This window comes from Astyanax mexicanus, chromosome 6, assembly GCF_023375975.1.
Source record: "Astyanax mexicanus isolate ESR-SI-001 chromosome 6, AstMex3_surface, whole genome shotgun sequence".
NCBI classification, from domain to species: domain Eukaryota; kingdom Metazoa; phylum Chordata; class Actinopteri; order Characiformes; family Acestrorhamphidae; genus Astyanax; species Astyanax mexicanus.
This window is the reverse complement of record NC_064413.1, coordinates 25940592-25962405: the sequence shown is the minus strand read 5'-3', so window position 1 is coordinate 25962405 and position 21814 is coordinate 25940592. Positions and strand designations below refer to the sequence as shown.

The 21814-nt window shown below is 39.6% G+C and overlaps 3 protein-coding genes across 4 annotated transcripts; 2 read left to right on the top strand and 1 right to left on the bottom strand.

Annotated features, from left to right (window-relative positions):
- Positions 1-442: 442 nt before the first annotated feature.
- LOC103028601 (NADH dehydrogenase [ubiquinone] flavoprotein 1, mitochondrial) lies at positions 443-7942 on the top strand. Its single transcript, XM_007256902.3, has 11 exons — positions 443-886; positions 2138-2226; positions 2444-2526; positions 3800-3970; positions 4388-4571; positions 4855-5044; positions 5135-5347; positions 5520-5686; positions 5772-5853; positions 6493-6638; positions 7037-7942. The coding sequence occupies exons 2-11, from the start codon at positions 2140-2142 to the stop codon at positions 7133-7135; spliced, it is 1422 nt and encodes a 473-aa protein (XP_007256964.1). The 5' UTR covers positions 443-886; positions 2138-2139; the 3' UTR covers positions 7136-7942.
- Positions 7943-8594: 652 nt separating this feature from the next.
- Positions 8595-19306, top strand: khdc4 (KH domain containing 4, pre-mRNA splicing factor). Of its 2 annotated transcripts, XM_049480237.1 has the most exons (14): positions 8595-8745; positions 10167-10338; positions 10426-10557; positions 10925-11004; positions 11237-11289; positions 11384-11547; positions 12443-12654; positions 12750-12810; positions 15150-15207; positions 15448-15671; positions 16480-16623; positions 17019-17128; positions 17859-17950; positions 18639-19306. In XM_049480237.1, exons 1-14 carry the CDS (start codon positions 8717-8719, stop codon positions 18860-18862), a joined length of 1755 nt encoding a protein of 584 aa, XP_049336194.1. In that variant the 5' UTR covers positions 8595-8716; the 3' UTR covers positions 18863-19306. The 2 variants fall into 2 exon arrangements, with proteins under 2 accessions (XP_049336194.1, XP_049336195.1); XM_049480238.1 differs by lacking the exon at positions 18639-19306 and having other exon boundaries at positions 17047-17128; positions 17859-18001.
- A 286-nt stretch (positions 19307-19592) lies between these two features.
- On the bottom strand, positions 19593-21354 carry malsu1 (mitochondrial assembly of ribosomal large subunit 1). Its single transcript, XM_007256903.4, has 4 exons — positions 20975-21354; positions 20145-20317; positions 19952-20033; positions 19593-19868 (listed from the first exon to the last, which is right to left on the bottom strand). The coding sequence occupies exons 1-4, from the start codon at positions 21225-21227 to the stop codon at positions 19717-19719; spliced, it is 660 nt and encodes a 219-aa protein (XP_007256965.3). The 5' UTR covers positions 21228-21354; the 3' UTR covers positions 19593-19716.
- Positions 21355-21814: the final 460 nt, after the last annotated feature.

The following is a 21814-nucleotide window of genomic DNA, read 5'->3' as shown; positions in this document are numbered from 1 at the left end:
TTTCAGCATATAAATCGCATGCGTTTTCCTACAGGACAAACCATTCAAACATGCGGATGAGCTCTCCACACCCGATTAAAAAAATCATACATCATACAGTGTCTGTCTGGCTTAAAATATTTAGATACAGCTATTAAATTAAATCAACCTTCATTGAAAAGACCAGTAAGACGTTCTCTATGCTAAATAACAAAGAAGGCAGCAACAAGCTAGAAGCTAATAAGCTAATAAAATTTAATAAAAACGGAAATTATGGATAAGAAGTAGGAAAATAACCAACTAAACAGCTCAAAATGCTAATAGAAATATAATCTAATTACTTTTAAAAGATCAAAACGAAATAGTAAACACACAGGTACAAAAAAAAAATAATATTAAAAAAATAAAAAAGGAAATATCCCAAAGTAAATAAACTGCATCTGGGCATCATAAATAGTCCCTAGGACTTGAGGTAAATATATTTTGGACTGATGTGACAAATATGAAACTTTCAGGTGGGTTTCCCATTATTGTCTGGCTTAAAACTAACAAATAATTTCTGAATTTTCATCATACTGAACCTAAAACTTAGTGGTGGGAGTGTAATGGTCTTGGGCTGCTTTGCTGCTTCAGGGTCTGGACAACTTGCTGCAATAGACGGAACCAGGAATTCTGCTGTTTGCAAGACAATCCTGAAGGAGAATGAGACGCAGGTACCTCTGCATCTGCTGCTGTATTAACACCACGTCACAGCTGAGCCCAACCTATCTGACTACTGACCACACTTCACTGCTGATCCTACTTTAGCTGCTGATTTCTGGTTGTCTGGACCACTCTGCTGTAGCTGGACATTTCTGACCATCTGGGTCGGGTATAAGAAGCAATCAAGGTCGAATACATCAGAGAAGTGAGTAACTTTACCTCATATTTTTGTGCCACCACTAGTTTTACCATATGCAGGGAGCTAAATAGGGATTAGAGGGATCTTCCTAAGCAGCACTAAGCAGAGCTCGCTGCTTCGTCTCTTCATATTCCTGCTCACACCAGAGAACTCTCAGACTGCGAGGAGAGCCAACTGACCTTCTTCTTGACTTTTATCACCTCATTATGAAGCTGCACAAGTGCTGGGAAGCTCCTCTCCTGTGTGCTTATTGCCCTTAGAACTGAAATCCGGCCTCATGTGACCTAAATCCCCTGGACCCTGAGAGGAAATTATGAAGGCATTATCGAGTCCTCAGTGTTGTGAAAGGACAAGAAGATAGATCAAATGTGCAATAATTTTAGACCAGAGGAGAGACCCAGGTGTTTAAAGTATGCTCTTTAAAAATAAAGGTACTACAATGGGTTCTTTCTGGGATGTCATAGAACATTACCCAAACCCCAGCTGTTTTAGACCATATACATTTTAGGACAAGAAATGTAATGTGTTTGCCAGTTTCACTGTACTGTATTGCTCTCTTTTCACTGCTTTATTTAAACTTGGTTTATACAATATTAAATATATAATTTAGCTAAGAGTTTAATGCTTTATGGTCAGTAAATACAGTTTTACTGACTTAACAATAATATGGTATTGTTTTTTTGTAGTATTTCTTTTTATTATAGACTGCAAATTTACGTAGCAGCTTTTTCATAGTGCATGTATGGGTGAGTTAAAATATACATTTCTACTCACAATTTGGAGCTTTGAGATGCATATAAAGACCTCTATGCAGATGCAGTGCACCTCTGGCTGCATTGCTTACCACAGACTGCTACTGTAAGGTTATTACTATATTCTAATCCTAGTACACAAAACAAACAAAGCTGTTTTGTACAGGAAGTGATGAAGCATTGCTAAATCAACATACTGTATGTCACTGCCATAAAAATAGTGTCAATTGTGACCACACTTAAAAATGTAATCTAAGTATGCTTTGTGGATATTTGATTACACTCAACTGTGATACTTTTATACTAGTTAGTACTATCATTAGTACACAATAGGAACACACTTGCAAAGTCACATTTAGCAGCCATTGTTCTAAAGGGGATGCTCTTAATACCTAATCAATTTTGACATTGCATATTCCTATTTTTGCTAAATACTTTGCAATGATTGTCATGAATGTCATGATTGTCTTTTTTCTGCTAAATCTGAAACAATTTAATTTCACAGAAATGCTGTCGCTGGGGCGGTCACTCACCATGATTCTTTACAAACCCATGCTTGTAGGACGAAGCCTAAGCATCATCGCCAAGCAACAGGTGGCCCTTTCTTCTTACCTTTGATAATGACTTGCATACACATATTTTCACACATTGCACTCGTACAAATCTCGAGTTGGTGAAAATCTCTTGTCACAGGTAATTTTACAAAGAATGATCTTAAATTAAGTGTTAGACAAACATGTTGCAATTCCTAAGAATAAATGTGTCTAACCGTTTGTGTGCATGTCTGTGTGTGTGTCCTGTGTGTCACCAGGAAAAAAATAAGAAAAACAAATTTGGACCTCTAAATGACGAGGACAGAATATTCACTAACCTGTATGGTCGCCATGACTGGAGGTATCAACCATTTAAGATTTAGAAAAATACACCCACCAATCAACCACAATATTACACCACTGACAGGCGATAAGAAAAACAGTGATGATCTTCATCTACAGAGCCATCCATCATTAGGATATCATTGAGATACACTAGGAAGAACTTTGACAAGGCCCTCTCCATCAGGCTGGCCTTTCTTGTGAACTAAAAAGAGGGTCATGTCACTAAAAGCTTACTGATGATGTTCATGTGGTCCCCACCTCATAATTTACAGGAATGCCTTGTGGTCTTGTAGAGTTGTGGCAACACAAGAGGAACCTAATTAGTATAAGGCAGGTGGTGCTTATGTTATGGGTGGTCAGTGTAGGAACATAACACACAAAGTCTTAATGGTCTCATTCCGCTATAATCAACTTTTTCTTGTTGTTTGTAAAATACTATAGGTCTAAAAGAGTTGTATGCTTCAAAAGAAAATGTTATTCAGCCTTCCTTGTCGGCAGTAGCTAATAAAAGGAAATCCTCAGAAATATGAGTTGTTTATAGAGACGTTAGAACAGAGCTATAGCTAAGGAGGGCTAACAGATCTGTTTCTGTTTACAGCTTCTGTTTACAGAGCTAGTTAATGTTAGTATCTTGTGTGAGAAACTGTAGGTTTTAATCTCTGGTTAATTCTGCATTTTACTGAGACCTTAAATAAACACTAGGGAAGCACGTTTTGACAAGGCAGCACAAAACGTAAGAAAACCGGGGAGACCGGCTCTTGGCTGTGGTGCCGCTCGAGTCTGACGTCAAGCAAAGTTTAAGCGTTAACTTTACCTATCACTCAGTGCTGTATCTTTATAACTAAGGCTGTATCTCTGAAAACATTTTGTCCTTTTAGATTCAGAGCTGTAAAATTGACTTTAGGGGGAAGGCAGGGACGCATTCTCTGCTGCAATGCTGTTAGCCAATATGCCAATAAGGCGATATGTTTGCATCTATGAATATTCATGAGCAAGAGCCAAAACCTGTCTTTCTTCAGAGACCTTTAATTCAGGGATTTAGTTAGCAGGGCTAATTAGAAACAACTGAGCCCTTTTTAAAAAAAAAAAAAAACTTATATGGTATTTATTCATACTAGAGACCACAACTAGACATTTTAAAATGAATGGAAAAAATTATGGAATGAGACCTTTAACAGTTACACACTTTAAAGTCCATAGCTTTCACTGCCTGTTACATTTCAGCACATTCACATATTATTGTTCCTTCACAGCTAAAGTATTGTTAATTGCAAGACTTATTTTTGCAGACTAAAGGGAGCGCTAAAGCGGGGGGACTGGTACAAGACTAAAGAAATCCTGCTAAAGGGACCTGAGTGGATCCTGAATGAGGTGAAGGTTTCAGGACTGCGGGGGAGAGGTGGTGCCGGCTTCCCCACTGGAATGAAGTGGAGCTTCATGAACAAGCCAAGTGATGGCAGGTCGACCTCTTTACTAAGATAAACTACTAGTTGCTTTATTGTAACACTGTGATATCCTTACACCTGCACAACAGTTATATCTCTCTTACCTGAAAAACCTGTGATATCGTTACATCTATCTTACTATAACATATGTTTTACTGTAACACCTTTATTAGCCATACAAGTGCCTAACAATGAGACCTCTCTTACATTTAACATCTGTAATTGTCTTACACCTGCTCTGGTGTAACATTTGCATTGTGTAACACGTTGTTGTTAGGCCTTTATTGTCCTGTAACTTGTGTTACTGTACCCTGTAAAAACCTTCAATCTTCCTTTTTGTAGGACCTAAACCTAAAGACGGTAAACACTGAATTGCTACAACATATTGTAACATCAGTTACATCACATGTTCTCCCTGCATTCTATCTGCAGGCCTAAGTACCTGGTGGTAAATGCAGACGAAGGAGAGCCGGGTACCTGTAAAGATCGTGAGATCATGCGTCATGACCCTCATAAGCTGGTGGAGGGCTGTGTGGTGGCGGGCAGAGCAATGGGAGCGCGTGCTGCATACATTTACATCCGAGGAGAGTTTTATAATGAGTCTTCCAACCTACAGGTGCATCATTCTTCACTTCACTATAATAGACTTCTGGACCATAAATCTTAGCACCTTGACTATGGTGGCTCTGCATACAAATTCATTGGGTGTCATCACTTAGACAAAAGTGGGACTGAAGATGACCTTCTGCTGTTCTAAATCAGTCCCTGACAGTCTGGTACAACTACCCACCAAGTTTTATTACTGCTGCTTGATTACTATTGTTTGATGATGAGTGCAGAACAAAGAAAGTATTTTTTTTCTCATAATGATGATCTCACCTCCACCATTCCTCCCTCAGGTGGCGATAAAGGAGGCCTATGCTGCAGGACTGATAGGGAAGAATGCATGCGGCTCTGGCTATGACTTTGATGTGTTTGTGATGCGGGGTGCAGGAGCGTACATCTGTGGAGAGGAAACAGCACTGATCGAGTCCATGGAGGGCAAGCAGGGCAAGCCACGTCTGAAGCCACCATTTCCTGCTGATATAGGTGCTGTTTTTCTCTGTTTAATGATCTTTTCAAATGTTTTTTTTTAGTTCTTAAGCAGCTTCATATATTTTTATATTCTTTGTTTTTAAGGTGTGTTTGGGTGTCCAACAACAGTTGCTAATGTTGAGACAGTGGCAGTAGCACCAGCTATATGTCGTCGGGGAGGCGCATGGTTTGCCAGTTTTGGCCGAGAAAGAAACTCAGGAACAAAGCTGTTCAATATCTCAGGGCACGTGAACTCACCATGCACAGTGGAGGAGGAGATGTCCATTCCTCTGAGAGAACTCATCGAAAAACATGCAGGTCATGCTCCTGTTTGGTCACATATGCAAATCATCTTTAATTATTAGCAGTGGGTGATTAAGACGGCCCAATCATAGTACTTATTAAAAAAAAAAATTTAAATAATAATTCAGCTACCAATATATAGTGCACTTGTTTCAGGCTTTGTTGCTGTTCTCTGTGCTCGGTTCAGGTGGTGTGAGGGGTGGCTGGGATAACCTGCTGGGTGTGATTCCTGGTGGCTCGTCCACTCCCATCATCCCCCGTTCTGTTTGTGATGATGTGATGATGGACTTTGATGACCTTGTGCGGGTTGAGACCGCTCTGGGAACTGCTGCTGTCATTGTCATGGACAAATCTGTGAGTTTATTAGTTTGCATTGTTTTCTATTTATATTCATTCCTAGTTTCCAGGATATTTTACTGATATAATGTCTCTGCTGCAGACTGATGTGATCAGAGCCATTGCACGGCTGGTGGAATTCTACAAACATGAGAGCTGTGGCCAGTGCACCCCCTGCAGAGAGGGTAAGCAGTATGATTTGAATTCTAACAGAAAGATTTCTCAACGTTAAAAAAGGGATTTTCTTCTTAAATAGTGTGTTTATAACAACATTCGGCCATGTATATTATAGTACGAGCAAGTAATATAGTAAGTCACTGCGAACTAAGTCAAGTAAAGTTTAGCTGTCACATGGCGGGGTTAATTTTAAGTTAGTTTTACAACTAGCCGCTATTGGGAGAGGTTTATAAAAGTTGTTTTAAAGTGTTATGCATACAGTCAGCAAAATATCCTACTGATATAACAGAATGCATTTTTATTACAATAACCTTGATGCAATGCTAAAATCAACATTATGACTACTCTAATATTATGTAAGATATACTGATTCAGTTTGAACCATCACAGTGGTTCACTGTAAACCAACCAGTCACAAAACTGCCTGTTTATAAATGAGTGTACAAACCACATTTGGTAGGCTGTCCCCCAGACAAAAGTGTCACATACCTTATAATGAACGATTTTAAATATTAAATATATGTGTGCTGCAGAATAATACCACCAAAATACAAAGAGAAAGATGAAGAAGTGTGAGTGTAATATGTGAACGTGTGTGGGTGGGTATGTGTTTACACATTAACCAGCCCTGTGTTTCTCATCTGCAGGTGTGGACTGGATGAACTCGCTGATGTGGCGTTTTGTAAAAGGGGATGCTCGCACCTCTGAGATAGACATGATCTGGGAGCTCAGCAAACAGATAGAGGGTCACACTATCTGCGCACTGGGTGATGGGGCTGCCTGGCCTGTTCAAGTAAGCATTAAATCAATAGGGAAGAAACATAGACTAGCTTGCTGGGGGCTTAATACCCCTCTGACTGATACATTGGCACTGGAATTGGTGATCCTCTCCTAAGTGATCTGTGCATCTTCTTCAGAACTTTGTATTCTATTGTCAGTGCTTTTATCTGAGTCAGTAGTGGTTTACACAGCCTACATAGTTTTGGACAAACAGTGAACCTGGACCTGCTAATCAAAGAAGTATTTTAGAATTGGGGCATACCTATAGCTAGACATAGGTTTTGTACACATATATAGAGATATGTATATATAGATATTTCTTCCTCAGTACTAACACAAAGGAAAGAGTATCCAATTCAGTACTGGAGAAAAGAATAACTTTATTAACTCATGCATCTGTGTATCACACAGGGCTTGATCCGGCACTTCCGACCAGTGATGGAGAAACGCATCTCTGAGTTTAAGAAGACAAGCCCCAAGCAGGCTGAGAAGAGGAGAGAAGTCATCTAGAGAATAGATGCTGTATATTGTATATATGTGTAGCCTTTCAGAAACTCACAGATGCCTCATTTACTTAAGCACTTTATTTATTTAGTACATACAGTACTGCTTTAAGCTATAGTCAGGAATATTAAGTATTTTCCTATGTAGCCTAGACCCATATTTGATTGAATGTGTTGTTACTTTGGTGAGATAATGACTTAATGTACAAAAGCAAACAAAAGCAATAGCAGGTAAAACAGTATTAAGGTACTGTGAGTATGTGAGCGCATAGAATGAAGTATAATTTTTTAATACATTATGCATATACCAGAAATTGAACTGAAGATTGCTAGTATTTTAAACCAAAGAATGAATTATATCTAAATGCTGAAAGACTAAAGACACTGGCAGTGGCAACCACACACATCCCAAGTTGCAAAAAATTATTTCAGGGAGGTACCCCCGGACCTGGATTTGAGGGGATTGTCTTTCTCTCCTTCTTTTTCCCACTTGCGACTGGAGGAAAAAAAGTCTGTTTCACCTGCTTGCGCTTTTGAGATTTGAGATTTTATCTGACTTACGGGCATGTGAGGAGCTCCTATTGATATGCGGTAGACTCCCACAACGCCTGGGAGACTTGGGACATCTGTAACCACTACTGCACACACTCAGTTAATGTAATGAATTACTCATCTCTGCCAATATATGGGCTTCAATAAAGTTAGTTTAAATCCAGTCTTTTGTTTAACTTAATTGTAAGCTTCATGTTGTAAATTGTACCATACTATGTTACAACTAGAAATGTGACCTAACATGAATGTCAAACACTGTTGTGTTCTCTTTCAAAAACTAAATTCACATATGTAAAATTGCCAATTCCAAATCCCCAAAACAGTCATGACCCAAGGTTAAAAGTTGTGCAAGTGCTAAATGTGCTAGGATACTACTAAGCCTAAGCCTACTACAAATTATACAGTCTCCTCAACTAGTGAGCAGAACACCTGCAGAGGGCACCAAAAGGACAGCACTACTATGCAGTAGAGAACTCTTTTTATATATTAACTCTTTAAATATTTCTTTTACAGTTTTTAAAGCTATAAAAGCCTACAAAGTAGCCAATGCAAACAGAGCATGTGTTTTAATAAATGCATCATAAAAAGAAAATCAGTGTTTTTTATTTATATAAAATAACAGAATACATCTTGGCATTTTTGTACTACATTTTTGTTTTTAAAAATTACATACTTGCTCTTTATACATTAAACAACAAATGAAAAAATATCTGAGCAGGTTTCAGAGCCAGTACTGTAATTCAAATAACTAATCACTTGGGGTGCACAAACAAACAAGGCGACGTTAACAATAAAAGGAAATAGAGCAAATAGAGCTGTGTTTGATTATAAAATAAATAAATAATAAAAAGTAAATAAATAATTAAAACACCGGATTTGATAGGCTGTATTGATGTAATGAGGACAGGAAGCGGAAGTGTGTCAGCGCTGTGTGGGCCGTGTTGACGTCTTTAGTCCGAATATAACCTAGCATATCTTAGCTTAGCTTAATTTAGCTAACGATACAGAGTTAAAAATAGCATATTTTATATCATTTATGTCGTTTAACGTGAATCACGGCGGAGGGTAAGAGACTGAAAAGCCATTTTTTTAGACATAGAAGAGTGTCTTTGTGGCTTTTAGTGAAATGCAAGGTTTCTAAACGGACTGTACAGCGCTAGCGTTAGCTTCAGCATCAACTGTTAGATCAGTATTTGCGTTATTTAACCGATATTTTATGAAAATTTATGATTCACTAAGTTATTAAGTGAATGTGCACGTGTGCATTCTGATAAACACAGCGGTGAATGTGAGTTAGAGTTAGCTATGGGCAAATGGTGTTCTGCCATAACTAACTGCATTGTATAGGTAACGTTACATTGTTTCCTAACCAGCGTTACCTAACGTTAGCTGTTTTATAGTTAACCTACAGTAAGTTATATTTTGTCAGGAAACGTTAGTTAGTTAGTTAGCCGTGTTAACTGTAGCTATAGACGTATTTACTATAAGTATATTGACGCATGTTACTTTATTAAGTTGCTAGTTTAACAGCAGTTGATAAATGTTTTATTTTAACTCTTTATTCTATGCTTTTGCTGATGTATGAATTTGTTTCCAACATTAACAGTTGTTCAAAAAAATCCTGGAGAATTTCGCTTTTAATGTTCTGGGTGTAAAATAAAATGTTGGTCAGTATTTCCCTATTTACTACCTAATACCCTTTTAATTCGTAACCAGGTAAGCAGTTATTTAAGGTATCAAGTAGATCCGTCACGGAAATTACATTATCTACTTCAGGGTTGCCAGGTCCAACAAAAATATCCAGCCCAAACTTAGTCTTAAACCCGCCTTTCAGAAGCTAGCCCAAAATATGTATTGTCACACGTTTGAAGCCAATGGCTAAACAACTGAGTGTACGATCTTAAAGTCATTAATAATATTGTAACATGAATTTTCATACGCAAATGAATTTTAAAAAAGCCCAATTTGGCGGGAAAACTGCGAACCTGGCAGCTCTAAACGACTTTGGTTCCAGCAAGAAACATTTCGGTTTCCACAACCTATTTTTGTTGGTAAAAATGGGGCAAGTTAAGTGCGGAACCCGGAGCGGGAAAAAATCCTTTAAAATTCTATTTCCTTTAAAAGGGTGTAATTTCTTTTAGATATTATATTATCGTTATGTTAGTGACATTTAATGGACTCAAAAAAGGCCAGCAATATTGTTGACCACAGTAAGTCCAAATTGTTATCATGACCGGTCTAGTATCAAGTCATCCCAATCATTCTCATTGTTTACCTAACATATACTAGTCTGGAACAATAACTAGAATATCCTCTTACAAAACATACAGTAAGTGCAACTTTGAATAAAAATGCAATTGAATAAATATGTAGTGCAAGGCAGTATCTCACAGACAATCCATAAATTGTATATGCTGCCTGACTCTGTTTTAGAACTGTGAATGCATTTGTATAAACCTGTTGTATTTTTGCCTTTCTCTTTTTAGGCGACGGAGTAAATGGGACCAGCCAGGTCCAGGGCCAGGGGTCGAGGGGGATGCAGCTCCCACAGGTGCACTGGATGCCGCTGCTGCTGTGGCTGCCAAAATCAACGCAATGCTGGTGGCCAAGGGCAAGCTGAAGCCCTCACAGATTGGTACTCCTGGGACAGTTGATAAGGTGAGTTCTGCTTTCATTTGTGCTGGATTGTGTACGTGATTTTGACAAGGCAGCTGCAAACCAATTAAACTCTCTCATTTACTGTAGACAACAGGTTCTGGTGGGAAGTCCATGCCTGTAGCAAAAGCAAAGGATGATCTAGTGGTAGCAGAGGTAGAAATAAATGATGTACCACTCACCTGTCGGAACCTTCTCACCCGTGGACAGACTCAGGATGAGGTCTGATATACTTATGTTATGTTAAATGTTTGTTCTGAGCTTGATAATATATAAAACGATGGGTGTTTTAAGAACCTAAATGTATAGATGATGTCAATAATACTTATGAAGGGCAGTGTGCTGTTTGTTATTAAAAATATTGCTGGTATGATAATTATATAAACAGCTTTTAACAGCATATAGAAACTATGTACACTGCTTTTAATAAGCTTTTAAACGTTTTTATTTGAAATTAAATAATCAACTCTACAAATAATACTGAAATATCATATATTGAAAAAATGTAAATATTGCTGTTAACACTGTGATATTGTATATTTTTGCAATGCCTATTTTAAGCTTTTTATGTCTTGTTTGTCCTCTCTAGATCAGCAGAGTCAGTGGTGCTGCTGTATCCACGAGGGGCCGCTACATGACAGCAGAAGAAAAGGCCAAAGCCATGCCCAGGTATTTGTGTCATTCTAAACTGCAACTGTTTTTTAACAAAAAAAAAACAAAAAACATGCAACGGAGCTGACAAGCAGGTTTTGAAGTGCTGTGATCACAGTGTTAAAAGTGGTGTGATGCCTGAAACATTAAAATTAAGAAGGTTTTGATCTAAACATTTATGGATGAAGAGTGGTTAATGACAATTGGTTACTTTTCACTGATGCTAATGTGTTTTTGTTCCCCCCAATAGTGACCGCCCTCTCTATCTACATGTACAAGGACAAACTAGAGAACTTGTCGACAGTAAGTGCTCTTTACCCACTGGTTTAGAACAGAATGAATCACCTCAGAATGCTTCTGTTAAATCTGAAATCTGGAATCATGGTTTTGTCTGTAGAGGCAGTAAACAGGATAAAAGAGCTCATCACTAATGGCGTAGTAAAAGCTGCCACCAGCTCCAGCACTTCATATAACGGAGCCACTGTCACGGTCTATCATCCCCCTGGTCCCCCTCCTGCAACACTGCCCCCTGCAGGACACAAACCACACTTTACTGGTGGGGTAAGAACATAGTTGTGCCCTCCGCACTCAGCTAAATATGCAGTTTTTAAGGTTTTTTTTTTTTTTTTTGTTAACGTCTCCGTCAGGATGTTGTGGGGGAAAAAAAAAAAAAGTCTTAACCATATGAATGCATAAACCCTGCATGCTTTATACTTTCCGTTTTATGTTGTGTGGGTTTTTACCACAGAGGTGTCTATTGTTATTAGTAAGCTTGCTGATTCATGTACGTGCAACCCCAAGCACCATAAATATCACAGCTTTAAAAATGTACCTACAATAATGGTTTCGTTATTATTAAAAAAATGTCACTTACTTAATAACAAAAGGGCTCTGTAAAGTTAGTCAAGTCAAGTCAATGACCTGAGCTGCTGTAACACAAAAGTTAACAGCTAAACACAAGTATGCATTCTTAACATTTTTGTTTAACTATAAAAAAACTTGATTATTTTCATATTCTCATATTTTTATTAACAGACAAGAGGGTGAACATTCAGACATACACTTTATGGACAAAGGTATTCTGATATTATCCCATTATAAGGCATTAAAATGGTCCCCTTTTTGCCGCTATAACAGCTTCTGCTCTTCTGGGAAGATTTTCTACAAGATTTTGGAGTTTATCTGTAAATGTTTTTGCCCATTCATTCAGAAAGGTTTTGTGAGGTCAGACATCACATGAGTGGGCCTGGATCAAACGTGTATAACCTTATGGGCTTGCATGGTCATGCTGGATCAGAAAAGGGCCTTTCCCTAACTGTTTCCACAATGTTAGAACAAACAACTGTCCAAAATATTGTGGTATTTAAAATCATTAATTCCATTTTTAGTAAGTGGAACCCGAGTCAACCCCTAAAAAAAAATAACAATAACATTCTATTTTGATCTCTTGTCCCAGATGCACTATGTACAGGATAAGCTCTTTGTGGGTTTAGAACATGCTATCCAGGGTTTCTCAGTGAAGGAGCGTGTGGAAGGTCCGGGCTGCTCATTCCTGCAGCACATACAGGCCGAGACAGGAGCGAAAGTCTTCTTGAGGGGAAGGGGGTCAGGCTGCCTGGAACCTGCATCTGGGAGAGAGGCCTTTGAGCCTATGTACATCTACATCAGGTTAGAATTTGGCCTTTGGCCAAGTTATATCTAAACCAGTGACTGCAGTGAATTGTATTTTGCTGATGTAAACATCATATTGCTATTTCTTCCAGTCACCCCAAACCAGAGGGACTTGCTGCAGCCAAAACGCTGTGTGAAAATCTTTTGCAAACAGTAAGATATAAATGCACTCACAGCTGATGGCACATTTCTGCAGCTATGCTGGTTATGTTTTTTTTACATTAAAGCTCTCAAGTAAAAACTCAGTAACTCCATCCATTACAATATTCTAATTTAAAAAGCATTAAACTACCCTGAGATATTATAGTAAAGTAAAAAGACTCTGGTCTGCCAGGCCTAAACCACGCTACGCTATTATTACTGTCTCCTTCCCAAACATATATGAAAGTACCAGTGTTTTACAAATAAATACAATGTTTTTGGTTATGATTAATCACAGAATATTCTGGTGATTAATACAATATTTTTAGAAGTGATTGACACCACTAGATCTAATGCTTATAATTATTTTATTTACAATAAAATACCCATTACTAAAAACTTTAAAAATCTGGTTGGGCACATGGTTTTCACACACATGCACTGTTTATTTGCAAAATAAAAATATATTAAATATAGTTCCCAATAATATATTGAGAAACCAATTATTATCCTATAAGAAACACAGACTAGTATAATATAAGACTGATACAAACTCATTTATGATCAATGCAAAATATTTTTAATTATAGGGTTGTTTTGTTCAAAGTTGATCAGACACACACACACATACATACATACATATATATATATATATATATATATATATATATATATATATATATATATATACACTGCTCAAAAAAATAAAGGGAACACTCAAATAACACATCCTAGATCTGAATGAATGAAATATTCTCATTGAATACTTTGTTCTGTACAAAGTTGAATGTGCTGACAACAAAATCACACAAAAATCATCAATGGAAATCAAATTTATTAACCAATGGAGGCCTGGATTTGGAGCCACACACAAAATTAAAGTGAAAAAACACACTACAGGCTGATCCAACTTTAATGTAATGTCCTTAAAACAAGTCAAAATGAGGCTCAGTATTGTGTGTGGCCTACACGTGCCTGTATGACCTCCCTACAACACCTGGGCATGCTCCTGATGAGGTGGCGGATGGTCTCCTGAGGGATCTCCTCCCAGACCTGGACTAAAGCATCCGCCAACTCCTGGACAGTCTGTGGTGCAACGTGACGTTGATGGATGGAGCGAGACATGATGTCCCAGATGTGCTCAATCGGATTCAGGTCTGGGGAACGGGCGGGCCAGTCCATAGCTTCAATGCCTTCATCTTGCAGGAACTGCTGACACACTCCAGCCACATGAGGTCTAGCATTGTCCTGCATTAGGAGGAACCCAGGGCCAACCGCACCAGCATACGGTCTCACAAGGGGTCTGAGGATCTCATCTCGGTACCTAATGGCAGTCAGGCTACCTCTGGTGAGCACGTGGAGGGCTGTGCGGCCCTCCAAAGAAATGCCACCCCACACCATTACTGACCCACTGCCAAACCGGTCATGCTGAAGGATGTTGCAGGCAGCAGACCGCTCTCCACGGCGTCTCCAGACTCTGTCACGTCTGTCATGTGCTCAGTGTGAACCTGCTTTCATCTGTGAAGAGCACAAGGCGCCAGTGGCGAATTTGCCAATCCTGGTGTTCTCTGGCAAATGCCAAGCGTCCTGCACGGTGTTGGGCTGTGAGCACAACCCCCATCTGTGGACGTCGGGCCCTCATACCATCCTCATGGAGTCGGTTTCTAACCGTTTGTGCAGACACATGCACATTTGTGGCCTGCTGGAGGTCATTTTGCAGGGCTCTGGCAGTGCTCCTCCTGTTCCTTCTTGCACAAAGGCGGAGGTAGCGGTCCTGCTGCTGGGTTGTTGCCCTCCTACGGCCTCCTCCACGTCTCCTGGTGTACTGGCCTGTCCCCTGGTAGCGCCTCCAGCCTCTGGACACTACGCTGACAGACACAGCAAACCTTCTTGCCACAGCTCGCATTGATGTGCCATTCTGGATGAGCTGCACTACCTGAGCCACTTGTGTGGGTTGTAGAGTCCGTCTCATGCTACCACGAGTGTGAAAGCACCACCAACATTCAAAACTGACCAAAACATCAGCCAGACAGCATAGGTTCTGAGAAGTGGTCTGTGGTCCCCACCTGCAGAACCACTCCTTTATTGAGTGTGTCTTGCTAATTGCCAATAATTTCCACCTGTTGTCTATTCCATTTGCACAACAGCAGGTGAAATTGTTTGTCAATCAGTGTTGCTTCCTAAGTGGACAGTTTAATTTCACAGAAGTTTGATTTACTTGGAGTTATATTGTGTTATTTGAGTGTTCCCTTTATTTTTTTGAGCAGTGTATATATATTATGTGTATATATGTCTGATGATGAATGGTTTAGTTTTAGTGCGTTCTGATTTTGGCTGTCCTGTGGTTTCAGGTTCATGCAGAATACTCTCGATATTTGACTCAGATGAGTGCAGTTATGCCCACGCAAGGTAAGCCCACCGTTCTCCAGTGGCTTTTCCATATACTTTTAACTTCTTTTTCTCAATAAATTGTTCTAGTGTGTTTACACCATGCTGAGTAAATGACTGGAGGTTATTGAACTGGGAATAAAGTTTTCAAAACCTATTACAACAATCATATATATATATATATATATATATATACTGATTGCAACAATTTAAAAAGATTTCGTAACTCCATATAATGTTGGTGCTGTTCTTGTGTGACAGGTTTCATTCAGCCACCTGCTGTGAATGGGATTGCCCCTCAGGCCCCATATTACACCCCTGCAGGTTTCCAGCCCACCTACCCTCCCCCTGTACCCCCTCCACAACCCATTCCTGCTCCCTACACACTGCCCCTGCCAGCAGTGGCACCAGGAACACAAACTCCAATACCACCCCCTAGTGCTCAGTATCCAATTGCACCTGCTCCAGCAAACTTACCGCCACAGGTAACAGAGCACCTGCTCTTTCAGTGTTTCTTCCTAATCAAGTTGCACTACTGTTACTTTATACTACATATTATTCTTGATTTTTGCATTCACTGACTGACATATTAGTGAGGTCAAGATGTGAATCAACTCTGCAATTCATATAAGAAGTATTGGATGTAGCAGCATCATCATCATCATCATTCTAAAGACTATATTTTGACTGCTCCACAGCTTAATGCAGGGGGCTTTATACCCTTCAACCTATGCCTGACAAGCCAATAGGTTTATGTTTATCTGCTCCAGAGAGTCATTCTATTCTATTGGCAAAGAACTAGAGAAGCTGTTGACAATAGGTACAATAGACATTCTGGTCATACTTACATTCTTTTATTATTAAACAGACTTCGATATGTAAATATAAAAAGCATGTTTTAAATGAGGATTTCATTTATTAGGGGAAAAAAACTATCCAAATCTTTGTGAAAGTGGGTAAACTGCCAAGGGTGGCACAACCAAGTTATTAGGTGTAGGGGTCAAACACTTTTTCACACAGGGCTAGAGTGGTTTGGATTTTTTTTCTTTAGTAAATAAAATGATCATTTATCATTTAAAAAGTGTTTTTTTATTTACTAAAATCTTTGTCTGATATTAAAGTTTGTTTGACAATTTAAAATATTTGTAGAGGAGGAAATACTTGCACACCACTGTAGTGTATATTGGGGGGGGAAAATCAGGTTTCCTAATATCAGTCAACCCTAGCTGAGTATTTGTGTTTTGGTGGTGCCTTGTTTTGAATTGCATTATGTTCTTTTGTTCTTTTCGACAGAACCTTCAGCCTGCCACTTTCCCACTTGTTGCCCCAGCCCTTCCTAAACCAGCAGCTTCTGCAGCCCAGACTCCAGCACCTCAGAAACGCCGTTTCACAGAAGAGGTGCCTGATGAAACAGAAAGCGGCCTGCTGGGTTACCAGGTAAGTTCTCTATTTCACTCTAGCAAATGTTCTTGGTTACCAATAGCAATACAATTTTATTTTCTTTATTTTATTCATTAATCTCATCCTTAGCTGCTTTACTGAGTAGTGAAGAAGCAGGAACGGTGCTTTCCTGTGTGAGTGTGTAAGGCAACACACTCAGTTTTTCCCTCCACAGCAGTGCTACTGAGACAAATTGAAATGCAAAAGTGAAAGAGCTGTTCCCTTGCATGGGGATTTCTACAGTAGGAACTAGTTAAAGTGGTTGTGTAATAAACTTTGTGGGTGATGGGGGTGGTGGTGGGAGGGGAGGGAATGGGAGAGAATAGAATAGGAGGGGAGGGGGGTGTTAATGTGTTTTGTGTTAATGGTGTTATGTGTTTTTTTGCTCATAGCATGGACCCATTCATATGACTAATTTAGGTGCAGGCTTCACTTTGGGCAGCGCTGAGGCATCAGGACCCCCACTTGCAGGTCCCTGTGGGCCTCCCCAGGAGAGGGACAGGTAAGACATATTCAACTTCACATACATAGTGCTTACAGTTTTGTTCTGTAGAGAAGTTTGATAGAAAATGGTGGTGAATGGCTGATTGGTTTAGTGATGGCGATGCACTATAAATGTTGCTTCTTCAGTTAGCTAGCTATTAGTGCAATCATGTGCCGAATAAATTTCAACAAATTGGGAAAAGTACAGACAAAATGCATATTGGCAGCAATTTCCAACATTATGGTAAACTTTTTTTTAAATAGAAAACTTAGGTTTTTATGTCATGCCAGGTTACCAGTGGCGTAGCATTGCACTTTTTGTATTGAACACCAACAGTGTGAATAGGCCTGTCACAATATTTTTTTTTTATATTAGATCCAAAATAATTGTGATTAAATTTGACTATTTCTGTCACTGATTAAAAAATATAGTAGCATAATGATGCAATTACACCCTTTTAAAATCCAGTAATTGTACACTTTAGAGTATTGAGTCAGTAGAACTGGAATATTATTAAAAAATACTACATAAATAAAACATAAAATAAAGACATTGTCAACAAATTGGCTCATTCACATTACCAGATTATGCTATCAAAAACTCTAGACAAACTCTGCTCTCCCTTTATACAGCAAATGTGAGGGTGTACTAATCTGGCTTGTGTACCATTACACTTCTACAAGATACCACTTTCATTTATTTCAGACTGTGTGTGGATTTGAAAATAACCGAATTCTGTCCTCCACAGTCGGCAGCTGATGCCACCTCCAGCACTGCCTGTGAATACTGTAGTTAGAGCGCTGAAGACAGAGGAGAGAAGGACTTTGCCAGCCTTGCTGGGTAAGATCCCCACCCCAAACACACACACTTACAAACCCACACTCTCTTAACCCTCAGAGCCCCTTTCTCTTGTTGAATAAGCTCCTTTTTAATCAAATTATTTTAAATTCAAATGCTTAAGTGACTTCACTTGCGTTTTGCATGCTGTTAAAAACATCTTTTAATCTTATTCGAAAGGATGTGCTGATGTTCAGTCAGACCAAATTTATCTGATTGGAATGTTGGAGTACCCCCTCTCCTCCTCTTTCATTCTCTGATTGGCTGGTGGCAGGAGTCAGCCCTTCTCTCTCTGATGACATCATCAGAATGACGGAACATCTGTTTGCTTGTTTAACCTATTTGCTAACAGCACTCTCTTCTTTTTGTGTTCTCTCTCTTTCTGTGTTTTTTTTTTCTCTCTTTTTCATGACCCTCTGGGGGATGCTGGATATTCCTGTTCGGTTTGGGTGGGGGTGTGGCCACTTTCCGGTTCCTGATTTGACGGCCTGAACATTGCCCCCACCGACCGACCAATGGCGATCTCCAATCTTCACTACAACCCCCACCCCTTGTGATGATAATTGCCACATTTGAAACTTACTGACCGTTTATCCCAAAATGGGAAAATGTAATGCTTTTGAATGTTTCCACTGCTGTTGTGTTTTCTTTCTCTCTCTCTCTCTCTTTTTTTTATCCCAATCTCCCACAGAGCCACAGGTGAAGCGTATGAAGACAGGGCTGGTCGCATACTCTGGCGATTCCTCTGATGAAGAGGAAGATCACAGTTCTCTCAAGTTAGGTGGTTCAGGTAACATGGGTCCAGGTTCTTCTCCCCCAGGATGGCCTGCTGGAGCATACCGCTGCCCCACACCACCTCCACCTCGGCCCAAAACACAGACATCACAGCCCATGCCCTTTTGGATGGCACCTTGAGACGAAGGTTCCCCAACCCTATATATGCACACACGTATACCCCCACAGCTTGCCATCTCCATGTTGGCAGATGTGTGGTCTCTCTGCTGTGGGCTGGTGAGGTAATGACTCATGTAGATCTGACAAGATGCATTTTTTTGCAAACTTTTGTGGTTGAAGGAGGATGTTCTTTACAGCTGAATCTGGTGTGTGCCTCTCTCTGAAGCCCAACACGCACACTGCCTTTTGTTTGTGCAGCCTATTGATGTTTGACTTTCAGCTGAGCGAAGAGAATAAACTCATTTAACAGGACAAGAAGTGTTTGGGATGATCAAAAATGGACTTATCTGATCCTCAGACTGCACCTGCTTACATGTACAGGCAACAGTTTTCGTTAATGGATTTGACTGTCATGTACAAAGTTTAAGTGCTCATCCTGTTCTATTAAAATAAAGTTAATTTGTACTTGGTGTATGTGTCTTTTTAGCCAATTTACAATAAGGGTACATTTAACAGTACTTACCGCAGTAATAAACATTAAGTGGTTAAGTAGCTGTTGCAAATGCTGTTAATATACCCTTATTGTAAAGTGTTCACATCTTTTTTTGTAGTGGCTACACATTACTCTCATTTAATATGCAATCTGGATACCAAACACGGTACAACTGGTTTTGTAACAAATTACAGCAGCTTTAGGCATGATCCAATGCCATTTCATAACTACACAGATAATTCTGTTCCTTAAACAATGTAGTTTATCAAACAATTTTATTTACATTTACTCCCATTTGTGTAGTGAGAGACCTACATGTGCGAGTACAACCCTCTGTATTGTTTATCATTACAGTCATTGTACATTCAGCCTCCAGTTTGAGTCATTTGGTTTCAGCATCATAGATGAAATCTGCTGGGATGCTTTGGTTTGGAATGCTGCTAAACTGTTCATCATAAGAACGCAATGTCCACAATTTCTCCAGCTCATATGTTTCTCTGGTTGCCGGTAGCATGAAGTGCACCACCATAGATCCTGCAGGACACAACAGGAGACAAAACTTAGTTTTGATAAGCAATTATTTCTAAACAATCATTGCAATGTTGAGACACACTTACCAAAGTCTATGCACATCCAGTCCTCAGCATCTTTACCTTCAATGTGCACATGTGGATCAGAATCCCTCTTTAAAAACTTGTACTAAGAATGTAAAAACAATTACGACACATGAAAAACATCTTTATTTAACTAAATCAGCTATTTTTTTCTTATTTTAAATTTCAAAAAAGGTCAGAAGACATTTCTTATTACCACTTTGATGGTATACTGTGCCATGGCCCTCAGGTGTCTGGTTGAGGACCCACTGACTACGATGAAGAACTCTGTGTATCTGATCTCCTCTGGTACTTTAATCACACAAATGTCTTCAGCGTTTTCCTGCCGGAGGAGAGACACCAGCAAATCCAAGTTAAAACTTAATGACCCTGCAGGACAGAAGAAACAAATTGTAGAGCTGAAACCAATCAGTTTAGAGAGCAGGTTTTAAGTCTCAACAAAAAAAATGATTGCTACTAAAAACATTTAAAAGTAACTGTGTTAATCTTAAAAACGTCCTATGCTTGCTTTAAACCTGGCATGCAATTATGGCCCAGACAGATAACATTATTACAGGTGTGGTTGAATTAAGTTCTATCTGGAAGGGATTAGTAATGCCCGTAAATAAAATAGCTATTTGTTCACTGCTATGCACTATAATTACACTTTGGGCGCCCGTTTCCACAAAGATCCAGGTAATCACAACAGCGAGTGGAAATGGAGGAACGCAATGTCCTCCTATATTTTCAGTTGCAATTCGGATTCAAGAGTAGAAGTATCCCTAAAGGATTAGTTTCTCAGGGGGACGTCTGTGAAAAATATTTTACACTTAATACAACCACGCATTTTTGTTTGCCAAGTTTGCCATCCCTCAAATCTATTTTTTTCCTATACTATAACTGGAAACATACATAGTAAATACTATTGAATATGTGTTCTTCAAAACTTGAGTTGTTATTTAATAACAGTTTGATCTGCTTATTTAATTGTGTAAAGAGTGAAGCGTTCAGTCGGCGTGACCGCGGAGAGGAGTGGTTTGAGCTCACCGAGTTGCGGGCTGTTCACTGGGTTCTCCGCTCTGCTGCTGCTGCTGAGCTCGGTCCCTCCGGAGGCTCCAGGGCGGGGGGTGAGTGAGGGGTGCAGCGTGGTGAAGCCCGGGCCGCTCGCGCTGTTCATCAGCGCTGCTGCGCTCAGCGCGCCCCACAGCCGCCGCCGCGGACCCTCCTGATCAGCGGCTCTACCGGCTCCGCTCAGCAGCCGAGACAGAGCGCAGTGCGAGCGGCGGAGCGCCTTCAGCATCTCAACAGCCCCGTACCACCGAATAACGCCGTTTAACACTAATCTAATCCTGTTTAACCCTATCTAACGCGGTTTAAAGTCAAACAGTAGGACAGTAACCCATGCGGATTCTTCGGTTACAGACACACAGCGCCCCCAAGCGGAGCGGAGAAACCTGTAGAAATTAATGGAATATATATATATATATTTTTACCTTTACATTTTTATTCTAGTGATATTTTTAGCTACTTTAAATTTATACTAATGTATTTTTACAGTATTGTCGTCTAATTATTTATGAACAAACAATAAAAATGAAATGGCAAAAGCCAATTCATTTTTATTGTTTGTTCATAAAGTTCAGTATTTTAGCTTAACCTGATTAAATACATGATTTTAACTGTATTTTGTCAATCCCTTTTGCTAGTTTTTCCCACTCCCTTGGACTGGAATGAAAAGGGGGGAGGGGCGAACTCAGGATTTGGGCAGGAGTTCAGGGCAGCTTTGCTGGAAAGCATAAAGCTGAAGCCCCCCATGACAAGAGACACAGGAAGAAAAAAGAGAGAAGGAAAGAACAACGAAGATGAGGAGGAGTTGGGTGTTCTCTG